The sequence below is a fragment of the Melanotaenia boesemani genome, chromosome 11, assembly GCF_017639745.1.
Source record: "Melanotaenia boesemani isolate fMelBoe1 chromosome 11, fMelBoe1.pri, whole genome shotgun sequence".
NCBI lineage: Eukaryota > Metazoa > Chordata > Actinopteri > Atheriniformes > Melanotaeniidae > Melanotaenia > Melanotaenia boesemani.
In genome coordinates this window covers 5824909-5848194 of record NC_055692.1, presented here as the reverse complement: position 1 = coordinate 5848194, position 23286 = coordinate 5824909, and the positions used below count along the sequence as shown (strand labels likewise).

Here is a 23286-nt window from a genome sequence, read left to right as displayed (position 1 = left end):
TCAGACCAACAACCATGCCACGTTCAAAGTCACTTAAATCTCTTTTCTTCCTCATTGTGATGCTCAGTTTGAACTTCATCAAGTGATCTGAATCCTTGTATACATGACTAAATCTATTGTGTTTCTGTGATTTGATTGGCTGAAGCAGTTGAAAAGGAGTACCTAATAAACTGGCTGATGACTACCCAGTTTTTCCAAATCTGCTTCCGGCCTAAATCTCTGTCCAATTTAGTGTGTTAGGGTAAAATTTATGAGTGCTCTCACAACATTTCATTAAAAACAACAAGAAAGAAACTTGTTTTCAGCAGAAAATTTCACAATAAATTAAAAACCTAATGATGTGCAAGAACCCCCATAATCTACTTAAAGACCAAACCGTAGCAAAAATAAACTTTCTTGCTGCTAATTTGTCCCAGAGGCCAAAAACATGACTGCAAAAACACGATTACAAGCAGATCAAAAACATCTTAATATATGGGTCAGTTTTTAGCTCTTGTTATTAATTTGTAAACCATAAATATTTAATATTTGCCCAACCCAAAAGTGCGACTGTTAGCTACAAATTGTAAGGTGCTTTTGGCTTTCATGAGGTGAAGCTAGTACTTCATTAATGCATTAAGACTCAACACAAATTCCTGTTTTTCTCTCTTCAAATCGGATCGAGCGTCAATGTTTACAAGGAAAACAAAAAATTCTGTTTAAGAAACATGAGGTTAACATTAGTAATTCAGGCCAAATAGTAGCAAGTTTAAGCTTTAAAATAGTTTTCATGTTTCCAGCTTCTTTAAAGTAATACAAAAAAAGAAATAAAAGGTTTTAGTAGGCTGAAGTTTTCCAGAAAACCTTATTTTCAAGCTGTGCTTTTTGAGATATTTCTCTCTCTGTCCGAAAGCCTTTTGTCCTGATTTCATTCTTTGAAACAAAACTTTTGAAACACCCTCGTTTGGAAAAATGAACAGACGTAAACCAGTTGGAAAAACAAACAGAACATTTTTCTTTTTCGCTGCCAGCTGGCCACATCAACTGGTCCTGGAACATATCGAGTCCAGTTGGACAGAGAATACAGTTGAGCCTGCGGATATCAGGATTTAAGGGATTATAATTTGGGAAGAGGCAACACGATCAACATCAACGGCATCATACAGCTCCCCATGTGGGTCGATATCTTTGGAAATGAGACAGACACGGGTTTTAGATGTTGGAATCAGCTGATCTTAGCACCATCAGCAGGGTGAAATCTGCCTTGGAGTCTTGTATTCTTGCTTGTGTTTGATCTTGGTAAAGAAGGAGAAGTCTAGCAGATGCAGGCAGGAAGGTGGGGCAAAGAAAAAACGTATCTCTTAGTAACCGTTTCCGAGTCAACCAGCTGAAACAGCAAGACTCCATCCTGCTAAAATGTCCTCAAGTGCAACATCAAATCTTCCAGCTTCATGGTTGCTGCAGCTAACCCTGCAAGGCTTCTTCAGGGATCAGTAGATGACTGTACACATACTCAGCTTTCCACTAAGGAGCGATCCTATGGGAGGGATTTTCTGATAATTATTCCAATTCAATGTAGAGATTAAATCCTGTAAATGGAGGGGGGAAGCTTCTTATAAATGCTGAGGCAGCTGCTGAGCTTCTTAGCTGGAGTACAGCTAAGCAAGCGAGACGATAAGGCTGCATGAGGTCCATGCAGCAAGTAAGTGAAGTGCTACAAATCAGAGGCATTAACTTCGGTCAATTCTTCATAGGCAATGTGAAGGGGATGTTTGCAGAAAGAAAAGGCTGTCTGGCAGCGTGAGAATGATATTTCTGCACAGACTTTGATGTGTCCTTATCCTTTAGTCTGTCTCTCTTACATGTCCGTGAACTTTATGTAGCATACTAGAGAACACCCTTACCGTTTTAGCCATGATTTAATTTTAAAATTATTTGTGTACCCTGATGTACAACGATACCTGCAAATGTCATCTACACTTGTTGGCATTTTCTGTTGCCATTTTGGAGTCTCTTATATCATCTCGGTTGTTAGATTGCTCTCTATTCAGGCCACGATGATGATAGCGGCGTGTACCTGAAGCTTACAGTCTCAGATTTTCTTTTCCTCCTGTTAGAATAAGCAGTGGTCAATGAGGATCACACCTGAGTCTTGAGAATCACAAATCAAATTACAGATGTGGGTCGAAATGAATATTTTTTAAATAGACTTCACTTCTTGAAGACATTACATGTAAGCACTTTGACCAAACCTTTCTTTGAGAGGCGGCAAATTACGTACTTTGGCTTCATGATATCATGGCTTCTTGTCTGACTCACAGTCTTTTGTCCTCAGTGTCATAAGGAAAACAGGAACAGTCACACACCCGTCTTGGTTTAATAATGATTTAACCTCCAACAATGAACTAATGACATATGATGGTTGCTGTGGTCTCGGCACCATTTAGCAGTAAATTGGTTTATTTCTGGTCTGTGTTTTTGAAGAAATCCCTGAAAAAAACACTTAGAGGAGGAAGATCAGTTATGCTGGGTACACATAAAAAGAAATTTCTAAGTCTGAGGCGATTTTTATATCTGTCCAAGACCTCACGTAAGATAAAAAATCAGGCACTTAGTAGTTTTGATGGTTCACCGTGGTAGCTCCGATAATCTCAGCACAGAACAACATACACATAACAGTTCTGTCCCGCAACCGATCTAGATTCTAGTCCTCCGAGCCAGAAGCCTCGCACGATCAAACGAGATCTAACAAGAACAAAGAAGAAGAACCACAGCAACCAATGCAAAACACAACATCCAGCATAAAGAGGACATACAAGACGAGGGAATGATGTTAATACTGTTAACAAAAAAATCCTGGAACTGAAAGAAAAAAGCCTGGTGACGGCGTGAACACGGACTTTATACCTTTCCTTGTTCCCCTCAGCTCGCTCTCTGGATTGGCTACACTCAGTTCCACGTCACAATCCACAGTCACGACGCCAGAGTCGTCGGCTTGTACTCACATCCATGAAGACTTTTGGTCATAAATACTGAACAAGTTTAATACTTTAGATTGATGACCACGACCCGTTTCAGAGCCGATTATTGGGACAAATTGACTTTTAACACACCTCAGACCACAGGATAGTCTCATAAGAAAATCGTATAAAACTTAAGATAATCGGGCGTTTGCCATCCTTGGTTGATTTTTTTTTCTAATTCAGATCACAGGAGTGTGTTACATATTATGTAATAATATGAACTAAACATGTTAAATTACTAAAACAAGTTGATTACATTTAGCCACCTCAACAGAAATATAATATTGGTTTAAGACTTCAGATTTACAAACAAGACTTCAAAACAGCCGAGACTTTTTCTAGAAGCCAGTTTTGAGTGCTGTTTTGTGGTCATTTTGTGGACATCTCTCTGAACATAAAATTTTCAGCCAGTAGTTTAATCACTATAATGGCTGCACGGTGGTGTGGTGGTTAGCACCGCAGCCTCACAGCAAGAAGGTCGCTGGTTCGAATCTCGGCTGGAGGGAGGTTTGAATCTTGAGGGCAGTGGCGTGGGTTCTCTCCGGGTACTCCGGCTTCCTCCCACCGTCCAAAGACATGCATGTTAGGTTAATTGATTACTCTAAATTCTCCCTAGGAGTGAGTGCGAGTGTGAATGGTTGTTTGTCCCGTATGTGTTGGCCCTGCGATGGACCGGTGACCTGTCCAGGGTGTACCCTGCCTCTCACCTGTTAATGCTGGGATAGGCTCCAGCTCACCCACAACCCGTCATGGAATAAGCGGCACAGAGAATGAATGAATCTAAATGACTGCAACTAGAAAACATTTGAATTAAGGTTCAAATCTAAAGAGTCTATGATCCGTCTTCTGGGTCAGGAGACACATTTCTGACTATGTTCATTATAAATTTAAATTTAAATGCCACCTGATGGAAAGGGTGTCTTGGAATCACTCATTTCCTAGGGGATGTTTTTATATCTAATCTGTTAGTTTACATTAACCCTGCTTTGTTAGCCCACTTTGTTTGCTTCATACTAGCTGTGCTAAAAGCCTTTATACTGAACGTGATGCAAACCAAACAACAACAGAAGATTCTGGTTTATGATGTTTAATGAGATTATCTCCACCATGTCTGTATATTATTGTTTATTTATCTTATATGAATGTACATAGTGGATAAATCTTGTGCATCATCAATGATTTCTGTGTGAGGACTGTGATACCAAAGATGTTAAATAAGGCAATAAGTTAGAAAAAACTTTTAAATTTAACCTTCAATTGTAGATAAAATGCAGGATGGAAGTTGAGAAAAGACATTTTAAAGTGCAGATATAAGGTGTAAAACTGATGCCACAACATAAAAATTGGAGTGTTTTTTGTTACAGATTTCTAACAGATGCAGTGATTGTTTCCATTGGAGTCGCAGCAGTGTTGATGGTTTAAAGCAAGGCTGTCAAATGACGTCTTGAGGGGCAAAAGTGGCCCACCAGTGGGTCCAATCTGGCCTGATGGATGAAGTTAGTATCGTTAAAACAACTTTTATCTTTTTCATAACAGTAACTGAAATCCCTAATTTATTGACATGAGAATATTTTTTCTATATTTAAATATAAAACATTTAAAAGGGGGATAGCTTTTTATATCTTTAGTTTCTTACTTGATAGATCTGACTCAGTTTGTTTTATGTGATGAGTCCGTTCAGGTGGTCAGGATTATTAAACAGATGTACACGTATTAAATACAGAATTTTTCCATTTCAGATACCTTGTTAAATGTTTTATGATTTTGTAGATCCATTGAAAATGTCCCCCCCCACCATTACACCATCAGCTGCCTAAAGCTTTGATCCAAGGCAGGATGGATCCATGTTTTCATGTTTCCACCAGATTCTGAGCCTAGCATCTGAATGTGGAGCTGAAATGGAGCCTCATCAGACCAGCAATGTTTCTCCATCTTCTATTGTCCAGTGTTGTGAGTCTGTGTGAATTGTAGCCTCAGTTTCCTGTTCTTAGCTTAGTGTGGTCTTCTGCTGCTGTAGCCCATCTGCTTCAAGGTTGGATGTGTTGTGTGTTCAGAGATTATGCTATAATGCATAACTTGGATGGAACCAGTTGTTATCTGACTTCCTATTGTCTTTTTATCATCTCCAACCAGTCTGACCATTCTCCTCTGACATCAACAAGACATTGTGGTCCAGACAACTGCTGCTCACTGGATATTTTCTCTTCTTCAGAACAATCTCTGGAAACCCTAGAGGTGGTTACACGTGGCATGGTTGTTGGTCTGAATATTTACTGGGATTTTCACACACAATGTCACTTAAATAAAGGTGGCCCTTGAGTGTATGTGTCAGATGTTGAGGTGAGCATCAGCCATCTTTAGCTGCCAGACTTGCTGCTGCAGTTTGTTCTCTTCTCCAGTAAGAAGCTGCTAAATTAAGGGCACAGTGTTAATTTCAAAACTGGCTGCTTCCTAAACATACAGTTAACCTTTTGTTGTGTCCATTTTTATCAATTAATGATCAGGCTTTAGCAAGTTACTGGTCTAATCAGGAGACAAACATGATTTAGAAATGACCTTTACAATCAGCCTCCCTTGAAGTAATTGTTTTTGCATAAAAAGTCATAAAAAATTAATCACATCTTAATTGCTACTCCTCTACAGAGGAACATTTTCATACTCATTTTCAAACTCAGCAGGTCTCAGCACAATCAAAGTTATTTAAATCATCTTTCTTCCTCTTTCAGATGCTTAGTTTGAACTTCAGCAAGTCTTCTCAGCCATGTCTACATGAATGAATATGTTGAATTGCTGCCATCTGATTGGCTGATTAGCTATTTGTGTAAATGAACAGTTGATCTGGCGTAGCTTTAGAAGTGGCCGGTGAGTGTAGATGAAATTGTGGGCAATGACTGGAGGACCAGGTCAGACCAGACTAGGCATCTTCTAAGAAAGTCAACTTTTTTTTCACCATTAAACAGATAAATATGTGTAAGCGAGATAACACTCCATCAGAATCAGAAGACCATTTAGCAACATCTCCCCACAGTCACACATGCTCATACAGGTCTGTCAACATATGATAGACTACATCAAAACTAAACCCAAAGGTCTTTAAAAATATATAAAAAATGTATGTCTGCATATATTTAAAAATAGGCAAATGGTTGTGTCAAGGTAAGGTAAGGCATTATAGAGGAGGACCCACACATTTAACTGCATGAAAATAAAAATATTTTTCTCAGTCTGTCGACTTGTGCCCTCCTTGCCCTATATCCCCTTCCAGAAGGAAGATGAGTGAACAGCTGTCCAGGGTGTGTGGGGTCCTTTGAGATATAATTGGCTTTAATGTGAAGTTCACCAGCGTAAATCTCAGACAGAGGGGGTGATGTGGCACCTTTCACCCCTCTCCCTTTCTTATTGCCTGCCGTATAGCTTCTCTGTCCTCTTCTGTGCCGCTAGGAGGCTCTCGACAGCCACCTGGTAAAACTTGACCAGCAGATTTTGAGAAAGGTGGAACTGCTTGAACTTCCTGGGAAGTACAGCCTCTGTTGGGCTTTTCCCACCTGATGTCTGATGTGTGCTGAGCAGATGAGATTAGCTGTGATGTAGACTCCCAGGTATCTGTAACAGTCCATCCTTTCCACTCACTCCTCTCTCCACAGAGGTCCAGAGTGCTCTCTCTGTTTGGATTTCCAAAAGAATATTATTATTTCTTTGGTTTTTGATGTGTTTGAGTCCAAATTGTCATGGGAGCACCACTGTTACCAGATGTTGCATCTGTCCTCTGTGGGCTGTCTCAAGCTGTTTAATCAGCTGTATAAAGCCAGCTTTGAATGGAATTGGACCAAAATGATGTGTCTCAAAAAGCACTTGATGCCTCAGACATTGTAATAAATTGCCAATAAAAGTGTAAAGGACAAAGAATGAACAAATCAAACATGCAATGAGTGGAGATTATTAGAGTAATGCTTCAATTTATCAGTTGTTTTGTTTTTTTGTTTTGCTTTCTAATAATAGGCCATCAGCCACAGGAATACCACTAATAATGTGAACAAATGTGGCATTTACGCGCAGCTTTAGCTGTAAATTTCAGGAAGTGTGGCATATTTAACGTGTCTTGTAATTCTGCAGCAGTGTAAATACCTTTCTCTCCTGTGGGAGCAGGTTGGGCATGGAGCACGATGGCCAGGGGAACCGCTGCGGGGATGAAACAGCCATGGGAAGCGTGATGGCTCCTCTGGTGCAGGCGGCCTTCCATCGTTACCACTGGTCCATGTGCAGCGGACAGGAGCTGAAAAGATACATCCAGTAAGGACTTGTTGGTACCTAAATGTACTTAAGAGGGCATTGTGGTAGCTGTCTTTAGTGGGGTAATCATGGGGCATGCAAAAATGCAGTGTGTATTTATATTCCTTTAAACAGTCATCTTAAAACATAAAAAAGATCCTCTTCTTGTGATTCAGTCCATGCTCCAACACACCTGATTCAGTTGATGAGTTGGGCATTAAATACCTCAGTCTCTGAACAATAAGACGGCCATCTGAATCAAGTGTGTTGGAGCAGGAAAGCAGTCCTCAGGGCAGTAACTGCATAATGTAGCCCTGAAGCAATAAACAAACAAATGAAATTAAACACAAATGCACTTCTTTACATATTTATGCAAATTCACTTTTTAAACAAAGGTATTTTAATTTATTAAGAAAATAAATTATAATATTACTAGTTGCTAGAATTGTTAACCAGGGCGCTGAGGTCAAAGGTCAAACCCTCTATTTTACCTAATTTAATCATATCTCATATCATTACTTTATCTTTATTCTTTTTAATTAATAATTTAAGTAAATACTGCATACCCAAACATCTGATTTGTTGCCTGAGGGCAGCAGTACACCACAGAGGAGGGAAATTTCAATTTTCAACTAGCTGAAATCTTCCATGACTTTCGGTCAATATTTTGTTTTTAATATTATTAGAAATGGTTTATCTTGAGTAGCTTACCTATAAAGCTTCCTTAGAATTAATTTATTGATATTTTTTCCTAAAAAATCTGTAGCTCCTAATTATCCAGCTTTGTAAGACTGTAAGCTTAAAACTATCACTACTTCAATATATTCCCACAGTCTGCCTTTGGCTCATTTCCAATGAGTCAGCAGTTGTACTAAATCTTTCAGGTGTTGCATTTCAAACACCCTTAACTTAGTGATTTAGAAACAAGATTTTACTCAAAATTATAAGAGCTTCTACGTCATGTCCAATAGAAAATGAGATGTAAGTCGATGTAACTCTGACATTGTGCAGGGGGTCTGGTTATGATGCAGCTTTCTGCAGCACCACGTTCTAAATTTCCTTTTGGTTATGCAAATCAGATTTAGCAGTATAAGCTAAATTTATAATGGAACCTAAATAAAACTGATTTTGGTATCAACTGGTAAACCACTTAGCAGTAAGTTCAAGATATCCAGCTAATATTTGTTCCATTTATTATTTTATTTCACACTTGTGAATTGCTTCCTGCTTTGCTGCCGTGCGGACGCTTCCTGCTCTGCTCTCCTTTCTGCTTGCATTTTTCTTCTTTTTTTCTTCTTTTTTCTTATCTTTACCGGCAAGAAATTTAGGAACAAGGACTCCTGGTCACTTATAAATCACTGGAACGAATATATTTTTTGATAAATTTAGTTGATTTCCATCGGAGAACTAGTGGAACGATGTCTCCTAACCCTGCAGTATCAGTGAGCTGCACTGAGTGTGAGCAACTTTCTTTGAGGATAACACAGCTGGAGAAGAGGATTGAAACACTGCAAGACATTCGTGTGAATGAAGAATTTATTGACTCTGTAGTAGCTTCTGTACAAGCTACTGAGTTGTCAAATGGATTGAGTCACATCTTCATACGCGAAGGCATGTCGAATGTGGAGCCTCCCGCTACAGACCTGGCTGATACACTTCCCTGGATGTGTTCAAATGACATTGGAATAGCTGAGGAAAATCCCAAACCGGACCATCAGACTGATCTCTCCTTCTGGAACACTGTTGGTGCCAGACCAAAGTCATCAACCCCGGCCAGAACCTGGTCTGATGTTGTTCGTCGCAGAGGTAAATCCAGCAGGAAATTTAAAGCTCCAGCACTCACTCCACCATCTGAAGTCTCACTGCATAATAAATATGATGTGTTGAGTCATATTAAAATGAATGATGATGAATGTAATGCAAGGATTTATCAAAATTCAAGAAATAGCCCTAAAACTCAGCCCAGGGCTAACCAGACCAGGAGGAGAGGCCAAAATCCCACAAACAGGAGGACTAGAGAAGCTATCGGCACCTCCACACAAAAACAAATAGACACAATTCTGATTGGGGACTCTATAACACAGCATGTCAGGATGGCAAAGACGGAAAATTTAACACTTTTTGATACATCAGTCAGGGAACTGACAGAGATGTTGCCGACCATTCTGTCTTCACATCCAGATGGTATGAAGATTATTGTCCACACAGGGTCTTTTGATATTCTGAGGAGGAAAATTGGCTCTGAGATCCTGAAAAAAGACTTTTCTCTGCTGTTGGAGAGACTGTGTCAGTTGGGAGCACACCATGTTTACATTTCAGGACCCATTCCTACAGCGGGTAAAGGAATTGAACTTTTCAGTAGGCTTCTTGGCCTGAACACATGGTTATCAAACGCATGTATCACCCATGGGATAAAGTTCATTGATAACTTCAATATCTTTTGGAACTGTAAGGAGCGATTCAGACCTGATGGTGTGCATCCAAATCTAACTGGATGCAGATTATTTGGTGCACACTTGCGTCATGCTGTTGGGACGGCAAACCCAAACATGAGTGTACAGATAAGAGCGAAGGACACAGCAGAGAAGCGATCAACTGCCAGTTCTCCCCCCTCACCAGACCCTCTTCTCCACATCACCCAAGGTCTTAAAAGGATGTCTCTATCCAGGTCTGAACCCCAGCGACCACCATCTACCAAGAAATACAGGGCTCCCCCCCCTCCCCCTCCTCATCCTCCTATTAGATCATCTGTCCTGACCAAGCAGGGCATGGGAGGAGGTTCCCAGAGCAGCAGAATTCACAACAAAGATAACATGCCATGATGCGTTCAGGGTCCTTGCTGTAGTTTTGCTACTACTGACAGCTGTTCTGAGATCAAGCCTGGACCCAGTAGGATTCCTGTGTTAGTTAGTAAAATAAGGAATCGAACACGGTCAGCTTGTGGGGTGAATCGATCTAATCTGTTAACTGTACCTTGTATAACTCAGAATACAACAGAGACCAGTGTAAACTTCATAAAGCTAGCTGTACTAAATGTTAGATCTCTGTCCAACAAGTCACTGTTAGTTAATGACTTCATCATTTCTCACAGTTTAGATTTTCTTTTTCTGACAGAAACATGGTTAACAGAAGACACAAGTGCTACAGTTCTTAATGAAACAGCACCCCCTCATTTTAGTTTTATGAATAAATGTCGAAACGGGAGGAAAGGGGGAGGAGAAGCTGCCTTATTTAAAGATTCATTCCAGTGTAAAGAAATGTCATTTGGTGATTTTACTTCTTTTGAATATCTTAGTTTTATTTTAAGGGGCATTCCTAAAATCCTATTTCTAATCATCTACAGACGTCCAGGACACTGTGTAAATTTTATTGATGAATTTTCTGAATTATTGTCGGTTATCTCTACTGATTTTAACCATTTCATCTTAACTGGGGATTTTAACATTCACATAGATAACATGACGGATGGTAATGTCAAGGAATTTTGTTCCATATTGGACATGTTTGGTTTGTGGCAACATGTAAAACAACCGACCCACATTCGAGGTCACATTCTGGACCTGGTTATTTCAAAGGGTGTTGATATTTCTTCTGTTGCGGTCACTGACTTGGCCTTGTCTGACCATTTTTGTATTTTGTTTGATTTACTGATCACTCAGAATGTTCAACCAACCTGCTTCTCCGTTAGAAAGAGGTACATTAATGAAAGAACAAGTGCTAAGTTTGTGGAGGCCATAGCTATGTTACCAACAACCAGTGCAGAGTCAGTTGATAGACTCCTGGATAATTTCAATCTGAAAATCTTGAATGTAATGGATGCTGTTGCACCGATAAGAATCAAGAGCAACTTGAGCAAACAGAAAACACCATGGAGAAACACCACTGTGGTTACCAGCCTAAAAAGAGAATGCAGAAAAACTGAGCGGAAATGGCGGAAAAATAAACTTCAAATTTACTATGAGCTGTACAAACAAAGCCTGCGTAATTATAACAATGAGTTGTGCAAGGCCAGAGAGCTGCATTTATCTGAAATGATTAACAGGAATGTCAACAATTCTCGCACTCTGTTTGCTATGATTGAAAAACTCACAAATCCTCCTAAACAGATAAGCCCAGAGCTCCTTTCCACTGAGAAATGCAACCAATTTGCAAACTTTTTTAGCCAAAAAATTAAAACAATTAGACAAAATATTAATTCCACACAGTCAAACAAGAAAATTAGTCTGTGTCTAAAACCGGGAAATAATTCTGATGTCATGTCACAATTTAAAATGGTGAATTTAAAAGTCCTACAAGAAACAGTTTGGCATTTGAAATCAACAACATGCACTCTGGACATGATACCATCTGACTTTTTAAAAGCAGTTTTTACCTCAGTAGAAAGTGATCTCCTACTGATAGTTAACAGCTCACTGGCATCAGGCATTTTTCCCAAGTCACTAAAGATAGCTGCTATTAAGCCACTCCTAAAGAAAAGGACTCTAGACGCCTCTATAATGAACAACTATAGACCTGTCTCTAACCTCTCTTTTATTTCCAAGATTATTGAAAAAGTTGTATTTCACCAGCTTCATGACTTTTTAAATGAAAGTGGAAATCTTGATAAATTTCAGTCCGGCTTCCGACCTCATCACAGCACTGAAACAGCTCTGGTCAAAGTGTTAAATGACATTAGGTTGAATACCGATTCTGGTCAAGTATCAGTCCTGGTTCTGTTGGATCTCAGTGCTGCGTTTGATACTGTAGATCACAGAATCCTGTTGCACAGGCTGGAAAACTGGGTTGGACTTTCTGGAGCGGTCCTTAACTGGTTCAGGTCCTATTTAGAAGGCCGGAGTTATTTTGTTACGATTGGCAGCTATGAATCCGAGCGAGTGGCCATGACTTGTGGAGTCCCCCAGGGGTCAGTCCTTGGACCTCTTCTGTTCAACTTGTATATGCTCCCTTTGGGTAAAATATTACAAAACTATAGCATTAGTTATCAAAGTTATGCAGATGATACACAACTTTATGTGTCTCTGTCACCAGATGACTGCAGTCCAATAGACTTATTGTGTCAGTGTCTGGAGCAAATAAACACCTGGATGAGGGAGAATTTCCTACAATTAAATGAAGACAAAACTGAGATTATTCTGTTTGGTAGCAAAGAGAAGAGGGTCAGCATTGGCAAACACCTGGAGACTCGGGCTCTTAAAATTACCAACCAAGTTCGTAACCTGGGAGTGTTGATAGACTCAGATCTGACTTTCAGCAGCCATATCAAAGCTGTCACTAAGACAGCTTTTTACCAGCTCAGAAACATCAACAGAATTAAAAGTTTAGTCTCCCAGAAAGACCAAGAGAAACTCATCCATGCATTCATCTCCAGTAGACTGGATTACTGTAATGGTCTTTTAACAGGACTTCCTAAAAAGAGCATTAAACATCTGCAGCTCATCCAGAACGCTGCTGCTAGAGTTTTAACCAGGACTAAGAGATCTGAACACATCACACCAGTTTTAAAATCTTTACACTGGCTTCCAGTCAGTCATAGAATAGATTTTAAAACCCTTCTGATCATTTACAAATCCCAGAATGGTTTAGGCCCAGAATACATCTGTGATATGTTCAGAGAATATAAACCTAGCAGAGCTCTTAGATCCAAAGACTCTGGTCAACTAGTCCAGGCCAGAGTCCAGACTAAACATGGAGAAGCAGCATTTAGCTGTTATGCTGCAAACAAATGGAACAAACTGCCAGTGGAGATTAAACTTTCCCCAAATGTAGACATTTTTAAATCCAGGTTAAAAACTTTTCTTTTCTCATGCGCCTATGCATGAAATCTGCACGGTAACTTTTTTTTTTTTTTTTAACTTATCTTGCTTTTAATCATTTTAATGTAATTTATTATTTTATTGTGATTATGTGTTGATTATGTGTTGATGCCTTTTACTATTCTAAATATCTGTAATGTCTTTGTTTTATGTAAAGCACTTTGAATTGTCCTGTACATGAAATGTGCTATACAAATAAACTGCCTTGCCTTGCCTTGCCTTGTGTGAGTTTCTGTACATATGTCCATATGTTCAAGGCCACATATGGAAGAAACTGGCCTGGAAAGATGTTTCCGCATCAAAATGTCTAATTTTGCTTTTAAAAATAAAAGAACAAATACTGTAAATTATTTATGGGACATATAATAAAGAAAAAAAAAATTTAAGTTTAAATAAAAACATTTAAATATTAGCATGGAAGCTCTGTCATCATCCTGCTGTACTCTGTTTAGCCTTCACACTGTAATCGTTGGGGCGAGCTGGGCTCATGCATACAAACGGAACAATAGTGTTCGAACTAATGTGAGAATGTGTGAACCCCTGCTACATTCATGGCCTGAGCTCTGTTTGCAGGAATCAATTTTTCATTCTTTGCTGTGGTAGAAAAAAAATCAATTACAGAGAAAAAGTTGAGTGAAGCATGGACTCCAACTATTGATGGTGCATCAGAGGAAATGACTGCAGCAACGTGTAATCAATCCTCAAACAGTACACAGTTTTCCTTTTTTTCTTTTTTTTCTTCTTTTTTTTTTGAGCATACAACCCAACCCATCGCAAATAATCAATATTGTCATTATGAGAGGGATGTGATAATTCCATAATCTAATAGGAAATCTTGAATTCTGATGGTGAAGGAGAAAGTTTGTAGAGGCAGCAGGTCAGTTGAATTCTTTGAGATTCTACATGAACCAGATGCTCCTATCAGTCCTCCGTCTCTGTGCAGGTTAAACTGTGTCTCTCGTCATAAAATACAGAGCCAAGCTGTGATTCACAGCAGCTGGGACATCTGTCCTCACCTCAGCTACTCTGCAATTACCAGTGTTGTGCACAAACGAGTTCAAACGAACATGTTCATTGAAAATGTTCATTTTTCTGTTAACGTTGAACTAAATGAAACATTTAACGGAAGCAAACAAATAACTTGAACGTGAAGCTGTTCAGATTATGTGAGGTCCCCAAACAGTCACTTCCAATTTGCTTGGCGCTACACCTTCACACTACATTACCCACAATGCACTGCACACCCAAGCATAACTAACCAGGAATGCTCTGTGAAAATGGCAAGTGCAGGTGAAAAGAGAGGCCCTGTGGATGCAACGTGCACATCAGACGCCTCGCTTAAGATTCTTTATGGGAATATTACTTACTGTCTGAAAATGAAATGTCCACCTGCTCTTAAAAAAACTAGTCAGAACATCAGCTTCATCAACTTCTAATTTGAAAAGTCATGCAGAGTTGAAGCATTGTCCAGTGTGAGAAGATATTATATTTCTACATTTTAGAATAGAATAGAATAGAAATACTTTATTATTCCCTTCAGAGAGCCCTCATGGAAATTTGGGTACCAGTAGCAATACAACACCAACAGTAAAGCAGGACAAGCACAAGACACAATATATACAGGTACAAAGCAAAATAGAGGCAAATAGAATGCAATAAATATAACAATAATAACAATAAGATAAGTTAATAAAACAGTATAAACAAGCATTGCACACAGTAGAGGTGGAACAGATTCCCAGTTCACTATTCCATGTATAAGTTATAGCAACTGTTTGTATGGGTTATTGTGCACGTGTTGTATCAGGCGGACTGCACACCTCCCTCTCCCCCCTCCTTCTCCCCCTCCTGCATAATGCAGAGTTGTACAGTTTGATGGCTCGGGCACAAAGGAGTCTTTTTTTGCAACACATCTGACTCAGATATTCACATAATGACTCATTAATTTCAGTCAGGTGTGTTGGAGCAAGGAAACCATGAAAACATGCAGGACTGCAGCCCTCATGTGACCAAAATGAGTAGCCATGGTCTACTATAACTGATTTCATTGCAAGACATAACACTTTAATTGAGTGGGAATAGTTATGTTATGTTATGTTATGTTATGTTATGTTATGTTATGTTATGTTATGTTATGTTATGTTATGTTATGTTATGTTATGTTTAGGAGTTTTGTTTTATTAATTTCTCAGCACATATGACTGTCTCCTGGACGACCCCTTCAAACACGACTGGCCACAGCTTCCTGAACTTCCAGGTATCAACTACTCCATGGATGAGCAGTGTCGCTTTGACTTTGGAGTCGGCTATAAGATCTGCACCTCAGTGAGTACCTCAGCTGATGTTTATATAATAAACTAAATATTGTAACCAAATAATATTTCTGTTATTTTTAATCATGTTGTTGAAATATAGTTAAAGATACCTGCTTGTTTAAATGAAAATTGTTAGATTTTTTTATCTTGAGTGTTTGCAGCGTGAACAAGAGTTCAGGCTGCAGAGCCTGACTAATGAATAACTTTACTAATGAATAATTTTACACTTATTTGCCCTGGAGGATTCTGTCCTGGTAACTCACTAGACCTGTTGTTATTAACATTTGCCATTATTTTCTGATCTCTGTGACTAAGATGGATGCAGTGTTTTTGTTTAATTTCTGTTGCATCAGATTTAGTAGATGTTTATTTTTAAAATTGATTCAGTGTCACTGAGTTATTGTTTTTTTTTTTTTTTTTTCTTTTTTCGTCAGGCCACAACTAACTGAGCTTTTTACTGCGCTCTGACCTGGTGATGGGGACACAGATAGCGTAGTTCAAAGTTCTCCTGTTTCGTCTTCAAGTCTTTTTTTTCTGTGGTGGTTTTCAGATTTTTTCTTGCATGTCTTTACTATATCAGCCATTGTGCATGTTCGGAACAGCAAGTGTGTTGATATCCACTTGCTGGTGTGGGATGCAGTGCGTCGCAATACGAAATGCTGCTGAAAAGTGATGCGCTGGGCTGGAAAAATAAGTTATGTTTGGGTTCTCAGCCTTGGGTTGCTGCAGGGCAACGACAGCTTCAGGAATGTACATAACGAATGTCACTGTGCCATCAAAACAAATCACAGGAACAGAATTTATAAGTCATAAAGTTATGAGGTGCTACGTTAAAGATCTGTCTATGGCAGTGGTGGGGAACCCTGCTCCTTGAGGGTCACCATCCTGCAAGTCTTAGACATTTCCCTGCTCAAACACACCTGGTTCAAATCAAATGAGTCCAGCAACTTAGCAAATTCTGCACACTGATTCATTAATTTCAATCAGGTGTATTAAAACAGGGAAACCTTTCTGGATGGAGGACAAGGTTCCCCGCCACTGATCTATGGTTTGCTAACCTCAGAAAAGCTCAAATTTTAAAGGGGGATGAGGTTTTTTGGATGGATCCAGATTGTAAGGACATGGAAAAGAACTTAGGGGAATAGATGACCAGGTTCTTTTATAGATGACCTTTACGTGATAGCCAGGGTTTTAATTGAAATTACCATCCTTTCTGAGTGGTAAATGGTACTTACTTCTAAAACTTCTAGTCATTTTGACCGCTCAAAGCACCTTTGCACTACATTGCACATTCACCCATTCACACACACTCATACAGCACTTCTATTGTTTGTGTGTTTTTAACATTTCACATATATTTATACCAATCGACACATTGGGAGGCAATGTGAGGTTTAGTGTCTTGTCTAACGGACACGCCAGCATGTAGTCAGAGGAAGTCTAATCGATCCACCGTCTTCATGATTGGTAGACAACTGCTTTCTTCTGAGCTACAGCTGCCTCCAATTGCTGTGTGGTTAATTGCTGTGTAAGAAAGTTTGAACCTAACTGATCAAGAATATTTTTTTGCTGAAATCTATGCCTCAAAAAATTTAAGCTGTCATTCAAAACCATAGGAACTGAAACAAAGTAGGAATATTGCTTTTCACTCCTTGTTTGATCTTGAATAGGAGAAAAACAGATGCCTGCAATAATTTATTTCAATATCTTTAACCATTGTGAAAAAGAAGAACAAAAAAACCAAAAACATTTTATTCAACTGGAAAGACAGATAAATATAAAAAAAAAAAATCAAAGATTTAACTTAATGCAAATTTAGAAAAAGTAACTTCAACTTTCATGAACAAAAAACAGTTTGAAAAAACCTGGTCTCCATTTTTTGCTATATTAGGAACCGATTCCACTTATAACAATATGAATTAGGGATGGGCATTTTATGTGATTTTTGAAGTTGACTAGTCAGACCTTTCAGAAACGATTAGTCGATTAGTTGTAACATCATCATGATGTCATCAATAATGAAATTAAAAAATACTTTATCTCCAAATAGAAATTGTAAAACGTGTATGAGATGTTATTTATATATTGTGTGTGTTCCATAAACAAGTGGTTTTTTTACATTGTTATATTTTTAACATTGTGGGCTCTATTGTCCTTTATTGTTCAGCAGGTAGATGAGACAGTGGGTCAGGGAGACGGGGCTTTCTTTAAGGCCCGCCTGCTATGCTACGTGAGCTAAACACCACACCTACAGGAATGTTTAGCATCAACAAAACCAGTTATTTTCCTCATCTTTCCATCTGGTGTTTTTGTTCCTGAAGCAACATTTCTGAGGGTTTAGTAACAGTGCTGGTCTGGTCTGTTGCATCCACTATCGGTGAAAACTCAGACAGAAACAGCTGCTAGACTTTCCACTTTCACGCTGAGTTCGGGAGGCGGTTGAGAGGCGATTACTCCAGGGTGAAACTGCAGCTAGCTGGCCTAGCTTTCTTCACTTTACCCAGCAGCTAGCTTCAGGTTTAGCTTTCTTCACTGTACCCAGCATCTAGCTTCAGGTTTAGCTTTCTTCACTTTACCCAGCAGCTAGCTTCAGGTGTAGCTCCCTTCACTTTACCCAGCAGCTAGCTTCAGGCTTAGCTTTCTTCACTTTACCCAGCAGCTAGCTTCAGGCTTAGCTCCCTTCACTTTACCCAGCAGCTAGCTTCAGGTTTAGCTTTCTTCACTTTACCCAGCAGCTAGCTTCAGGCTTAGCTCCCTTCACTTTACCCAGCAGCTAGCTTCAGGCTTAGCTCCCTTCACTTTACCCAGCAGCTAGCTAGGCTTCAACAAAAAATATTGGGGGAAACAAAAGAACTTTTTTTGTGGGGGGTGGGTATAATTTCTGAGGTGGCTTCCTATATGTTCTTATTGTTTATGTGTCCTTATTTGTTTTCTGATTCTTTTATCTGTTTTCCCTACAAAGCCCCCCTTCCTCACTAAGCAGCCCTTTTTGGTTTTCCTGTCAGCAGCCTGGAGGTGTCTTTTTTGGAACAAATTGAACCCACTGAACACTGTCCTTCCAGCAGTGGTTGGCAGATGGACACAGCTTGCATCTAGCTGGTGAGCAGTGTGGTGAATGTGACAGTTTACAAGCCAAATATTTCTCTCAGAAATTAGATGTAACTAAAAGAATGTATATTGGACTTTCCTTTGTCAAGTGGTCTCAGTGACTCTCATATAATCTCATATTTCCTCCTTCCTGCTTTATATTTGGATAACCAACACATTTACTACAGTTCGCTGGTAACCAACATCCCCAGTTTGATATTAGATCTAACACTGAAACATCAGCTCCAGCCATTTAAACCGACACAGTTTGTTTTGTCTCATCAAAATACTGAGAATAGAGAAGACTAATTATTAAGCTGAGACTACAAACACAGCAACAGGCGAGTTTCAGGTTGGCCTCACTTCAAGTTTCACATGGAATTACTATTAATTAGCGGCGGCAGATGTGTCTTGCCACCAGCGGCTTTTTGGCATCTCAGAAATATGGAGCAGTTTGCTGAGTAGTTTCTCGCTAATGAGAAAGAGCGAGAAGAAAAAATAATATTGCTAGGTTAAGCTGCTTAGCAAATTTTGCCGCTGCGGGTGTCAGAGATACTTCAGAATCAAAAACTAGAGTTTTTCTCCTCATACAGAGTGAAGCTCCCACCTGACAGAAAGAAGTGAAACCATGCCACAACATTTTCAGGATGATATAAGAAGCTAAACATGTAGTTTGTTTTATATATAAATGACTGACGTTGTTAAAAATGTTATAGAGAAAAAAAGTATTGTCAAGTTTAAACAAAGCATGTTCAGCTGTAATTAGGGATTCAGTTTGTGGCCATTTAAAAGCTCTCATTAAGGTCTCCAAACCCCCCTGCTGCTTTTATTCTAAACATATACCGCACAAGATCATGTTGTGTACAACATGATTTCTCAAACAACTAGTTAATAATGAGCAAGCTGGGTTTATGCCATTTTAAAAATCAATTCAATTGGCAGGATTCAACATGAGCCGAATGGATTTTCCACTTCAAAACTCAGCCTGTCGACAAATAATCCACAGGCTGGCTCATTAGCTGCATGCTATACACTGAAGGCAATTATCTTCCTACAACAGTGTTAGTATAAAAAACTGATTGACTTTCTGCATTGCAAATGCATAAAGGTAAAGCTGGTATTGCAAAGAAAACAAAACACAAAAATCAAGCCCATCTATCCTGGGGACTTGATGTCATTTGCATTAGCAAGTAGATTCCAGCTGTTATATATTGCAAATTTGCAAAATTTGCCTGTTGTTATGACTGTAGGGGGTCAAAATGTCAGCATCTAGTAATGAATTAAAGCTCTCAGAAAGCATGATCATCGGTGTGAAGGGTCGGATACAACGGAAGGCCAATCAAAACAAGACAGCAATCTAAATAAGGAGAATAATACATTAAACAGCAACTGCTTAACATGAGTGTGTGCACTACAGTTCGGTTAGGAGATAATTATTTGTAAGGAAAAAGATATTAGAACAGTATGAAATATTCTACAAATAAATGGAGATGACATTTAAGTGCTGTGGCATTTAAACCATGCTCAGGACCAGTGTGACAAGAAAATATCCCCTGCACCATTACACCACCAATAGCAGCCTGAGTCACTGATGCATGGCAGGATGGATCCTGCTTTCATGTCAATTACACCAATTTCTGACCCTACCATCTAAATATGGAGCTGAAATGGAGACTCATCAGACCAGCAACGTTTCTCCATCTTCTATTCAGTTTTGGTGATCCTGTGTGAATTGTAGCCTCAGTTTCCTGTTCTTAGTTGACAGGAGTGGCATTCTGTGTTGTCTTCTGCATACTTTGTTTTTAACCAGAGCCATTTATTTTTTATAATAACTGGTCTATGTTCATTTAATGCAATGCAAATGTAATACAACCTTTCATTTGTATTGTGTAGTTGGCGTACATAATACCGGTGTCATATTGGCCGTTGGTTTTCAATATAATCGGAGTAGCAAAATCAGAAATATCACAAAGTACTAATTTTCATTACAATATTTAGTGGTGTCCGAGTGAAAATATTAGTAAAAATGCACTTGTAAACAAGTAACCAGTTCAATTAAATTTGTATTCAGAAATTGCAAAAGAGGTTAAAAGTTATTTGGTTATAATTGCAAAACGTAAACGTCCACTAAATAGCTTAAAACTGTAGCCAACTGTTTTCAACTATTTATTTTAGTGAACCTTAAGCAAAAACCGACCCTGCAACCATGCCACATTCAAAGTCACTTAAATCCTCTTTCTTCCACATTCTTATCCTCAGTTTGAACTTCAGTAAGCTGTCTTTATGTCTACATGACTAGATGCATTGAGTTGCTGCTATGTAATTGCTCATTAGATATTTGTGTTCAAAAGCAGTTAAACAGCTATTTAAAGTATCAGCATTGGCCCAAAGCTTCACATTTGGTGCAGAAATTATTTTACCAGTTTCTAATGTGACTGTAGCTTTGTGGCCAGCAGATTTGATTGCTGGCATCTCCACATCCAGAGTTTTCACCCTCTTGCAATCCATATTTGGATTATTTGCTTCCAAAACTGTGTGTTCATATGAATGAGTGGGTGAAAGATGTACATCATGCAGGGTATTGTAGAGAATTGTTAAATGTAACAGTCATTATGTACTTAAGTGCAGATCATATACCATTTCATATGCAGCTGTGTTCTCAGCCCCCCTTTTTTCCCAAACCACTGTGCTGAAGAGATGTTTTTCAAGGTTTATTTAGTCAAACGCACTCATCCATACTAAATCCTCTTTAATAGAACCATGCAGGCATTAAAAGGTATCTGATGAGGGATAATAGTGAGAAGAAAAAGAAAATTAGACATAAAAAGAGTCCAGTTGATGTCTAAATGTCAAGCTAGTGTAGAATGACACTGTGAATAATCATTTTGTCTGAATATTCGACACTTGCAAAAGATGTACCATTGTTTTATTCTCTGATATCTCATTTACTTTGTGACTGATAAAAAATAAATAATCAGTAAACTTGTATAAAACAGGTGCAGTTCAGTCCCTGCAGACCTACCTCTACCTCTTTCTGGATGTGTGACTAATTTGCTTTTATTATTATTATTCCAAATGTTTTCAAAAGCAAGTGACTGATTGTTTTAATGGAGAAAATTAAATTTGCATCAAAAAGAAAACTTTATATTCTACAAACATGATTCCAAAAAAGTTGTGATGATGTTAAAAATGTAAAAAAAAAAAAAAAAAAAAAAAAAAATCAAATGCGACACTCTGCAGTTTATTTCCAATCAAACATAAACAACATATTAGATGTCAAAACTGCCACGGCCATTTCATGGAAAATATAAGTTCAATTTGATAGCAGCAACACTTATCTAAGAAGTTGCAACAGGGGAAACAAAAGTCCTGCACCTGGATCAAACACTTCCTCACCAACCACCCTCAGTCAGTCAGACCTCGCCCTCAACTCTTCTCCTCACTTGCACTCAGCACTGGTACCCCCCTGGGTTGTGTGTTAAGCCCCCTACTATACGCCTTGTACACCTATGACTGCAGCTCATCCCATCCAAGTAATTGCATATTCATATGCATATTCATACATTTTCTGATGACACCACCATGGTTGGGGCGAACAGACAGGACTATGCGCCTCTTTCTGTTGACAAATTACCCATGAAAACCATCTCTTCCTTCAGGTTTCTGGACACATCTCTGCAGACCTCTCCTGGTCTAAACACATCACGGTCTTCTACAGTCATTTAGCAGACGCTTTTATCCAAAGCGACCTACATTTGAGAGTAAGAACAACACAAGCATGAATTCAAACAAGATGGGGCATCATAATTAACTGAAAGTCAGACTGCTTTGAGTCCAGTTGGACCCAGATGCTGTCATGTAGTGCTAGAGGCAGTGCATATAATTTTTTTTTTCTTTTTTTTTTGTAGTTTTTGTAAGTCATTTTGTTTAAATGCAAACATCATGATTTCATAAAGCGATATCAACTTGGGCATGAGTGCATGATTTCATCACACAATATCATCTTGGGCATAAGTGCATACAACTTATTCAGTACTTGGTTGAGCCAAAGAGCTGGACAAATCTTTCTAACTCATTCTGTGAGTAGGAGAGCTAAGCTAAGTGTGAAAATGCTCCTTAAACAACTGAGTCTTTAGCTTGCTTTTAAAAGTGGATAAGGACTCTGCGGATCGGACGGAGTTTGATAGATCTTTCCACCACCAGGGGGACAACAGAGGAGAAGAATCTAACTACTGATTTTGCGCCACGCTATGGTGGGAGCACTAGGCGTCTTTCACTGGCAGCGTGTAACTGTCGAGAGGGAGTGTAGCTCTGGATTAAGGAGTGAAGGTAGACAGGAGCCGTTTGGGTTATTGTTTTGTAAGCCAGAAGCAGAGCTCTGAATTTGATGCGTGCTGCAACTGGAAGCCAGTGAAGAGCGATTAGCAGCGGAGTGACATGAGCTCTTTTGGGCTGGTTGAAGACCAGACGTGCTGCTGTGTCTGGATCATCTGCAGAGGTTTAATTGAGCATGCAGGCAGGCCAGCCAGTAAGGAGTTTCAGTAGTCAATGCGTGAAATGACCAAAGCCTGGACCAGGAGCTATGCCGTGTGTTCAGTCAGGTAGGGTCTGATCCTCCTGATGTTGTAGAGAGCAAATCGGCAAGACCGGACAACCGAGGCAACATGGTCCTTAAAGGTCAGCTGGTTGTCTACCATGATACCAAGATTTCTGGTAGAAGATGTAGGCACAAGTGTGATAGAGTCAAGCTGCACGCTTATCTGTCGCGGTAAGGAAGGATTGGCTGGAAAGACAATAAGC

The 23286-nt window shown here is 39.1% G+C and overlaps 1 protein-coding gene across 1 annotated transcript in view; it reads left to right on the top strand.

Annotated features, from left to right (window-relative positions):
- Window positions 1-23286, top strand: part of adamts3 (ADAM metallopeptidase with thrombospondin type 1 motif, 3) — a 202526-nt gene that overhangs the window by 129800 nt on the left and 49440 nt on the right. Inside the window, exons 9-10 of the mRNA XM_042000229.1 lie at window positions 7149-7292; window positions 15277-15409. Coding sequence (XP_041856163.1) covers window positions 7149-7292; window positions 15277-15409 — 277 coding nt within the window. The remainder of the gene's footprint in view (window positions 1-7148; window positions 7293-15276; window positions 15410-23286) is intronic.